The 10,461-nt window shown below is 43.4% G+C and overlaps 1 protein-coding gene across 1 annotated transcript; it reads right to left on the bottom strand.

The window, feature by feature from the left end:
• Positions 1 to 441: 441 nt before the first annotated feature.
• LOC141144662 (uncharacterized) lies at positions 442 to 9,156 on the bottom strand. Its single transcript, XM_073630566.1, has 2 exons — positions 9,036 to 9,156; positions 442 to 3,059 (listed from the first exon to the last, which is right to left on the bottom strand). The coding sequence occupies exon 2, from the start codon at positions 3,046 to 3,048 to the stop codon at positions 691 to 693; it is 2,358 nt and encodes a 785-aa protein (XP_073486667.1). The 5' UTR covers positions 3,049 to 3,059; positions 9,036 to 9,156; the 3' UTR covers positions 442 to 690.
• Between the last annotated feature and the right edge of the window lie 1,305 nt (positions 9,157 to 10,461).

Below are 10,461 nucleotides of genomic sequence, written 5' to 3' on the forward strand. Positions count from 1 at the left end.
GTAGATTTGTTTACGTAGTCTGGTTTATTTGGGCTTAAAAGGGTTTAAGTGCATGACAAGCTGCACACAGGCCACAGGGTAATATGTAGCAGGACCGGTCAACAGTAAACCAATTGACCAGTATATAAACAACAATTTAATTATAATAAAGGAAAACATGCCCAGGCAGATGCCAATCAGTGCCCCTCAGCAATGCCTATCAGTGCAATCAGTGCCACCCATCAGTACTGCCTATCAGTGCCCATGAGTTCCCAGCAGTGCCGCCTATCAGTGCCACCCATAAGTACCCATCAGTGAAGACTTTCAGTGCCGCCTATCAGTGCCACCTCATTGGTGCCGCATTATCAGTGCCCATCAGTGCAGTCTCATCAGTGACCATCGGTGAAGGAGAAAACGTACTTATTTACAAAATTGTATAACAGAAACAAAGGAAAAAAAATGTTTTCACAATTTTCGGTCTTTTTTTTTTTTTTTTATTTAGCAAAAAATAAAAACCGCAGAGGTGATCAAATACCACCAAAAGAAAGCTCTATTTGTGGTAACAAAATGAAGTCCGCCTGTCTGTTTTACACACATTTCCAGTGGCTGCAGCGAAAGGGTTAAGGGGTAATACCAGCAATGTAAAATGGACAGATGGTCCGAAAATAAAAAGGCATTTGTACTGCTACAAAAGCACTACAAGCCAAGGTTTCAGGAACCACCTTGGTCTGTTTTTAATCTTTTTTTTCTAGAAATGAATCTGGAAACGCTTGTGGTGGCAACATCCAACTTGTCGTCTGGTTTCTCTATTTTAATTATGTTCTGAGGAATCGGAGGCCCTTTTGAAAACCTAGTACTTGTCTTAACACCCCCTGCTTTTCTGAGAGTGTCCTGTAGGATAAAATTGAGATGTGTATTTGCCCCTGGCTCATTTATGGTGTGCAGTAGCCACTTTTTTCTTCTCTTTGGTGTAAGCAGCTTAGTTCCTAGAGGGGTAGTGGATATAGTAGCTGGTATTCGGTCAATGTTGTGGTTGTGACTCATCGCTGCTAGGCCTGTTCTGGCTTTTAAGGCATCAATAGAAAAAGGAGTGCATTTAGTGTGAAATTTCAGAGAATTGCTATAGAAGACATCTAGCACACCTGTATGGCAATTCCACACCAGTTGATCTAGATGTTCCATTAGTTCGGAGTTGCAAATGATTTCAGAAACTTTATCATATGCAACAGTGCCTTCTTTAAGCCATAAAATTCCAGAGTATGCTTCCTCAGATAATGCTGCATGGGCACATTTATGATAAAGAACACCATCATGCCATGTGTGGATATTCTGTATGTGCTTTAGAAGAGACAGCCATTTTTCCTTTAGTAGAGCCACATTGCCTTTACTGGTCTGAATACTCCACCAGAAATGTTTAAGAATTTTGGATATCCATGGTTTTATGTGCATCCCACTGCATTCGCGAGAGGCAATTGTTAACATGCTTTTGAGACTTTTGGTATAATGTGGAACATCATACTGATGATTAATGTTTTTGTATTTCGTCCTCATAAGCTTCTGCACACTCATGTGCCTTTCGGAAACAAAAAAAGCAATGTCCTGTCCGCTTGATGTTGCTCGGGACATGCAGATATCAAATCCTTGACTCTCCATCTCAATGGAGGAAGTGCACCGAGAGCCCTTGACTACCTCAAAATCTAAGACTTTGTCAGATATCATGTCCATAATTGTGTACACACAATATTTGGTGTTGCGATTTGTTCTATAACATTGCCTTTTACCACGGATGGCTACTGGTGTGTCTTGCAAATTGCTTTGCACCTGATTTTGTTGCGCCTTCCAGGAGTCATGGATTGCTGGAAATATAAAATGGCTCTGATAGTGGTGGAATTTTTTTTCCGAAATGTGGCGTACTCCAAAACATTTAAAAAATGCTTGAATTTTCTGAAAGGTTTGGCCAGTTGTTAGCAGACTTGCTGCAAGCAGAATGTTCCCTGCATAACAGCGGTTGATTTTTGGTTGACTTTCCCAGATACGAAAATAGTGTCCATCTTCACACATACCACGAATGATAACTGCTGACCCATGCAATTCTTTGTTGTATTTATGAACAACTTTAGTGCAACCACTTGGATCTTGACACTTTACCTTGTGAAGTAATTTATCCAGACTTTGCTCAAACACAATATATTTGGACTCATTCACCATATTGGTAATAGAATCTCCATTGTGTTGCTCTAAAAACGATTGCTGGAAACTTTTTTCTGAACCATAAACACTTTCCTTTAAAGGTTTGACGTTCCCATTTTGTCTTTGATCTACAGTTTGCTCTAATTTTGATCCCCCACTTAGCATAAATGAAAGAAGGCTACTCTGAGTATGTTCTTCTTCAATCTGTGAAGGTGGATGTGGGACATTGAACTCAATGAATGCACTTAGCGGATCTATTACTAATGCTTTTACCCTATCCTCATTTGACGATCCTTCCCCGCGTTCGACAGGCATACATACTACAGGATTAGGGCACGCTGTTTCCTGAGGTTTTGCAGTTTCCACATTTGGGGTAGTATTAGCAAAAAGGTAAATATGCTGTACTTGTGAAACTGCAGGACCCCACTCAGTTTGTGTGGACTGATCAAGCATTTTTTTACTGGATGCAACACTTGGCGACATGCCACAAAGGAAGCAAACAGAGGAACCACCTTGACCATCAGTTTGGTTTTCTCGATTTTTTAAATCAATAATGTGCAATTCCTCAATTAGTAATCTACCTTCTGGGGGCTCTGGAAATATAGTGGGCACAGCCGTGCGCTTAAGTTTCTTTCGTTTACCCGTATTAACATAGCTGTCTTCAACAAAGTGAGTGGAACACATTCGGTACAAATCACAACGCTTCCCCTCCAGGATGATGTCTGCAAGGGCATCCAAATGTTGAAATGTTTGTCCAGTCTGCAGAAGCCATTCCTTTATTCTCTCAATGGAATTAGGAAAACCATGCAAAGTTACAGTTGGATTGGTAGGTTTTCCTCCGGTCCTGTGGGGGCATTTTGTTATTATGCACTTGGGCATGATGATGGTATCTGCAGAAAGTTGGAAATAATTGAATAGCTTTAAAAAAAGGCCTAATAACTGCAGTGAAATTAGATAGATTACAGCGAGAAATAACAGGAAAAAAGATTCAATATTCATTTTTATCTTTCCAAATGTGCCAGTATTTATGTGTAACGGAATATACTTTAGCCCTGGTTCATACTTGAGTCGCACACAACTGCGTGACAATGAAAATGACATTTCTTTCAATGGTGCCCGTTCACATCAATGCAATGCGACTTTGGGAAAGGTACCTTTGTTACTTTGGTGCGATGCAGCACAAATTTGTGCCTCATAGACTTCAATGGAGATGCACCAAAAACATGTGTACTGCAGTTTGTAAATGTTGAACACAAATCCCAATGGAGAATGCTGATTGTCACTTTAAGAAGGCAGCTAGCAGACTTCAGCACTACATAAAGCTTGTTGAAAGCCTGCTAGCAGCTTGTTTAAAGCGATAATTAGCACTCCTATTAAAGTAAAACTAAAGGCAAAACTTTTTTTTTTTTTTTGTTTTGGATAGAGTGGAGGTGGATTAGAACACCTGTCAGTTTTTAATACTGTCCGAGAGCCGTTAGGGAGATTCACCCTATTTGTGCTATTTACAGTGAGTAAAATAAAATTCCAAACACGAGACACGAGTTCTGGTGACCTAGGGGGCCCCCAAGTGATTTGCTGAAATTAGCAGAGATTTCCCCGCTCTTCCTGTTTTGGCTTTGGTACAGGAAGTGAAGGAAAATCTCCCCAATGGGACACAGATGGCAAAAAATAAACTGACAGGGGTTAGAACCCTTCCTTTACTCTATCCAAAAAAAAAAAAAAAAAAAATGACCTTTAGTTCTACTTTCAGATCTGTGTATACCATTTCCACGGAGCTGAAGGAAGCTTTAAAGGCTTAGAGAAAGCTGTTTGAAGTCTGTAGAAAGCTTTGCAAAAGATTCCTAAAAGTTTCATAAAAGTAACATGCTGTTCACACTGCTCTTATACAAGCTGAAGTACATGTGCAACAAGCCTTAGACCCCATTCACACAGGGGCAACACGACTTGCAGGTCGCCTCAGCGAGGCGACCTGCAAACGACTGCCCGGGCGACTTGCAAGGCGACTTCTGTATAGAAGTCTATGCAAGTCGCCCCAAGTCGCCCCCGAAGTCGTACAGGAACCTTTTTCTAAGTCGGAGCGACTTGCATCGCTCCCCTTAGAACGGTTCCATAGCACAGAATGGGAGGCGGCTTGTCAGGCGACTAGGTCGCCTGACAAGTCGTCCCTGTGTGAATGGACTCTTAGGCGCCAATGTAGCCTGCATACATTCCTGAGCAGAGTGCATTGCTGGTAAATTTGAAGTCTTTCTTCAGATATTTTCACACTTGTCAAGCTTCAGGTGTTTGTTTCCTGATCCGGGCAAGGGGGGGGGGGGAGCAGCTCTAGAGGAGAGAGGCTGTTCAGGCACAAAGACACGCATATTGCACATTTAGCCCCCATTTACACCGGTGCAACTTGTCATGCGATTTGACAGTTAAAAATTGCATGACAAGTCGCAGTCGTAAAAAAAAAACAAAAAAAATCATGAACTTTTTTGAAAGTAGGGTGTGCATGACGTGACCGAGTGCAAATGGGTGAACAGTAAACAGGGACAATTAGAATGGGACTTTGCATGTTAAATGTAGTTAGACATAGTCAGGCATACATGTTATTGAGGGCTAATGGTCAAAAAAAAAAAAAAAAGACAAATTCCCGTGCACTGCACTGTCAGACATTCTCCCGTACTCACAATCTGACATGCTTTCTGCTGTCACTGCAGAATGTCCAATTTTGCCGTATGTAAGAAATCCCTTGCTGGTCACACAGACTACTGAGACCTCTCACTACTGCACAACACATCCAAAAATCCAAGAGGGTTTTCTGGGAATACAGTATGCTTTACTGAGAGCTGGGCTCACACATGGCTATCCATCCTATGTTTAAAGTGTATGCAAAATTCGAATAATACATTCATTATTTGCTCCCTTTTGGTCTGTTAAATATTCCATTGAAAGTGTTTTATTATATCTGTTCTACAAGTGCAAAAAAAAAAAAAAATAGTTGTTCATCCAGCCAGAAAACTCGTGAGCTTATAACTTCCAGTTCTCTCTGGACAGTCGTCAATTAACATTGTTCCCTGCTATCTCTGCAAACTACAAAACACCTCCCCTGTTATGGAGAAGAGAAGGCGGTGTTGTAGTCCTAAAATATTCCTTGTCCTAGGGTGACAATGCTGCTCAGTAGGGTTGTCACACTAGCACAGGAGGTGAAATATTGGAAGGATTACCAGGTTAAAATAAAGGGAAAAAGTGTGAAAAAAGAAAATGAATGCCTCCATTACATCTAAGGATCAGTAAGCTGCAATGCTAACACTTTTTGGGCTTCGATATGCTGTAATTTAGATAGTCGACTCTCCAGGAAAGGGGCAATGGTAGGTCGCTAGCTTCTTCCCAACCACCCTTTCAGGATTGTCCATGTAATGCTGGATTGTGTTTTCCATTTGTTCAGTGGCAGAACAGCCAGTTCTATGTAGTGCTGAACCTGTGTGCTTTGTGTCAACAAATATTGACCTTATATGTGATAGCTGTATTTGTTTTCTTTTTCCCTTTTTTTTAACCTAATGATCCTGACATTTACCAACTTCCTGTCCTAGCGTGACAACCCTACTGAGCAGCATTGTCACCCTGGGACAATGAGTGTGTTTGCACTACATAACACACACCCCTCTTTTATTGTGTTTTGTAGTCCACAGAGATACAACCAAGCATTTTTTTGGTAGAACAGATATAATAAAACACTTAAAATAGTATATTCAGCAGACCACAAGGGAGCAAATAGGAGGCAGGAAAGAAGTCTATTAATTTACATAAAGAGGACTTCCACCTGTTTATCTCAATGCACATCCTTGCTGGTTTGAATTATTAGGTATTATTATCTGTTAGAGCAGGGGTAGGCAACCTGGGGCCCTTCAGCTGTTGTGGAACTACATTTCCCATGAGGCATTGCAAGGCTGGCAGTTACAATTACTCCTAGAGGCATGATGAGATTTGTAGTTCTGCAACTAGCTGGAGGGTCCCAGGTTGCCTACCCCTGTGTTAGAGCACATAATGAGTACTCACAGTAAGTCCTTTATGTCCACAGTGTTCTCCCTGGTTGCTAAAATCAAATTTCCTTTTTTTCTACTACCTCTGACACTTCCAGGAGTGTCAAGGCTTTGTATACCTGAAAGCCTGCAGTTACAGGAAGTGCTGTACATGCTTAAAGGGACATACTCATCATCAACTCACAGTTTGCAGGCTCTCTCTCTATATATTTTAAAAGTTTGCATTACTCACTGTATCTCCTTTTCCTATGCCCAAAACATTCTGGTTTCTTCTTTCACCTCTGACACTTCCAAGAGTGTCAAAGCCCTGTATGTAAGAGTTCATAGTTACTCCCCGCTCCCTTCCCCTGACCATGAGTAAAGATGGGTTCGGGTGTGCTCGAAATCCCACGTGCCCAATCCCGCCATAAAACCGACACTGCAGACGGCTAATCACAGGCAGTAAGACATTTCCCAATCTGTGCAGCTGCGGACCGGTAAAGGTCTTGCTGTCTGTGATTAGCTGTGTGCAGTGTCGGCTTCCTGGCAGACACATGGGATTTCAAACACGCCCGAGGCCATCTCCAGCAATGGGGTTTAACAACTTTATGGGCAACTGCAAGGGAAATCTCACCGTTTGACAGTGTTGATTATAAACTTTGCTTAACTTTCTTCATCTATTGTTTCCTGCTCACAACCCAGACTTAGGCCAGCCATACATGATTAGACCCATTAATGGGCAGACTGAATGTACCAAGTTGATTGATTGATCAACTTGGGTACAACCAACCTGCCGGATTCTCTGGTGCTTATCGCTGGGGGCTGCTATAGCCGCTAGTGATAATCGCTGTCCTCTCCCGGCGAGGACAGCTCCTCCCCCCCTGCTCCCAGCAAGCAATTGCTCGGCAGGTGGGATTCCCCTGTCAGCACTGTGTTGAAGGGGCAATCATGCAAATTTCTTTCCTGCAAACCATGGAAATTTGCACTGTGTATGACCAGCCGTAAAGTGATTATTACATTCCCGACCCTTTCACTGGCAGTCCCTCTGGCTTATCCAGGAATAATGCACTGTATACGTGTTTTTTTTTTTTTTAAAAAGCCTCTAAATATCTTTTTTGCTGCTACATTCAGGTCGATAATGTGATTTCCGGCCACTCTGCTACTCCAATCCAGGGCTACAGTGGGAGGGGCACGAGATCTCCCTCTGAAGTCAGCCGGGGAGGCAACGTGGCAGCGCGGTCCTCACGCTGTAGCCCTGGATTGGAGTAGCAGAGCGGCAGGGTGTCAGGTGACCGGCCTGAATGTAGCTGCAAGAAAGGTATTTAGAGGCTTTGTTTATATAAAAAAAAAAAAAAAAAAAAAAAAAAAACACTTTTACAGTGCATTATCCCTGGATAAAACAGAGAAATATTGTAGGCTGTCCAGCATGCAGTACGTAACTGTGAGCACCTTTGCCTATGTATATGTCATTGCTGTAGGTTACACGCTGTGCATCACTATAGATGTATCACTTTACATGCTGCTGCAGGCACTGTTTGTACACTGTACTGTGCAATGCCACAATCTGTATGCTGCACATTTCTCCAGGCTGCAAGTTGTCCTGTATGTTATATACTGCTGACTGCACCAGCCTGTACTCCACACTGTAGATCAGGGATATGCAATTAGCGGACCTCCAGCTGTTGCAGAACTACAACTCCCATGAGGCACAGCAAGACTCTGACAGCCACAAGCATAACACTGTGTTTACTCTGCTCAGTTTATGAATGAATGAACAGGAGTCTCTGTTCATTCATCTTTAGGCCCCTTTCACACCGAGGCGCTTCTAAACTGCCAGTAAAACACTGAGCCCTTTTGAAGAGCTTTCCATTAATTTCAATGGAGAGGGGCGTTTTTTCACCGCTCTCCCAGCACACTGCCCCAGTGTGAAAGCATTCATTGATTTTAATGGAAATGGGTTTTCGTGAGCTTTTCAGGCTTTTTTTTTAGCTTGAAAGCGCCTGCAAAGCGCATCAGTGTGAAGGGGGTCTTAGTGCTGAGAAAGGGACTGGGGAATCTGTGTCCTCAGTCCTTTTTTCTGTCTCAAAGGGGAGATCTCAGGGGTCTGTTTAGACCCCTGACATCTCACCAAAGCCCCCCAAAAAATATAAAAAAGGTTATTGTAAAAAAAAAAAATTCTAAAAAATGTAAACAAATAAAATAAAAAACTACTGACACCACTTTCACCTGCCCTACCACTGTCCACTGCCCCAACCCCCTCCCCCCAAAAAGCATTCTGAAAAAAATTAAAAACAAATTAATTTGTAAAAAAAGCAATTATTAAAAATAAAAAAACTACTGACACCGTCCACTGCCACATACCACCCACCCCCTTCCTATACATGCGTTTATACAAGCATTTAAAGTGCATGTTCTTAGATGCTACAGGTGTTACAGGTCTGAAAGCAGCTCATATTTACGCATGGGGCCTGTGTAAATGGCCACATTGAAAACAATGCAGCTGCGTTCAGATCCATATTTATAAAAAAAATAAATAAAAAGCACCGCGGTGTGAATGAAGCCTAGAGTGAAAAGAAACCCATTGATTTAACCATTTTTGGAAACAGCTACAATCAAGGCACGCCATGAATGATCGGTCAGGCCATCAGATGGCTGGTGTCATAACTGATCACATGTGCAGCTACTGATCAGAGACTAAGATATTGGATGTTTGGTTGTAAACGATAGGAGGGCTTAGTTACACTTAGAAGTGAAGACGGGTTCATCTTCTGCACTATTATTTGCTTTATAAAGTGAACAGCTTCTACTTCGCAGTTTGCAGGCTCTAGAGATATGTGAAAAGTGTTAAATATATACTCACTGTACCTCCTTTTGTTATGTCCACAATGCTCTCCCTGCTTACAGAAATTGCTTTATGTTTTTCCTTCCACCTCTGACTCTTCCGTGAGAGTCAGTGTCTCTATTGGCCTGAGAGCCACAACTGCTCCCCTCCCCCCTCTTCCCCCGCCCTGACATCACAACATTCCAGGCAGCTGCAAGGGGAAGTCTCACACTCACTGTAAGGATAGTATTGAATCTGCTATCCGGAGCACGCCTGCACTCATACAGTGACGCTGACTGAAATTCTACACAGGCAGAGTTAGGAAAGCTTTGCCTTACGTGACTTTTTAAACTCTGCTTGCAATTGCCAGGTGCGTGTGCAATAAGCATGTGGTACATTGTATACTCCTTTTCCATGCAAAATAAATTTATATATATATATATATATATATATATATATATATATATATATATATATACACACACACACATAGGGGTCAAGTCCTGGGAAAAAAGTGTGGGAACTCACCCAAGATTCCCGCCTCTCACCTCAAAAATAAATAAAGCGCGCATGTGTGTGTGTGTGTGTGTGTGTATATATACATATACACATACACAATGTCCTCAGGCTGTCTGTGTTGATTGTGCAAGGTGGGGTCCAGGCCCCGGGCTGCTCACTCCTCGGTGTCCATCAAATGCAGCTTTACAAGTGTCCCCAGCAATGCAGCCTGATCAGCGTCCCCAGCAATGCAGCCATAACAGTGTCCCCAGCAGTGCAGCCAGATAAGTGCCCCCAGAAGTGCAGCCTTACCAGTGCTAACGGGAGTCAGTCCACCCCGGGTGCCACACATTGGGGAGGGGGGGTGGTGTCATTTCAGCGTCCCCTCCAGCAGCCCCTGTAACAAGGTCCCACCTCCTATAATAAACGCCTGTGACACCGGAATGTTCCGCCTATAATAGGACTCTAGGAGGCAGAACCTTGTTACAGGGGTTGCTGGAGGAGGAAGAGGATGGGCATGCTGGAATGACATAACCCCCCCTCCCCAATGTATGGCACCTGGGGCGGGCTGACCCTGTTGGCACAGATGCCTGCCCTTCCCTTTCCCTCAGAGTCTTTCAGGACAGCCACCATGAGAGACACTGGCTCCTCCCTTCCACAGGAAACACTGCAACAGCCATCTTTAAAATCCCAGCTTCCCCTGCCGGCCCTTCAGTTATCAGTGTTTCCGCTGGCAGGAGACACTGCAGAGAACCAGCCCCTCCCCCCGCACAAAGTGTGGTAGCGATGGAGCATGAACGCGCCAAGTGGCAGGTGACGTAATTTCTAGTGGGGGCAGACACTACCCCTCTTTTTTGCAGCTTTTCCAGTTCCGGCCGTGGATGCTGAGACTCGACCAGGCAGCGGCAGGCTCCAGGCACCATATCGCAGGATGTCAGAGGCAGAGCAGTATCCTGCAACTCTGATGAGATC

Source organism: Aquarana catesbeiana, linkage group LG05 (assembly GCF_042186555.1).
Source record: "Aquarana catesbeiana isolate 2022-GZ linkage group LG05, ASM4218655v1, whole genome shotgun sequence".
In the NCBI taxonomy this organism is placed as follows: Eukaryota; Metazoa; Chordata; class Amphibia; order Anura; family Ranidae; genus Aquarana; species Aquarana catesbeiana.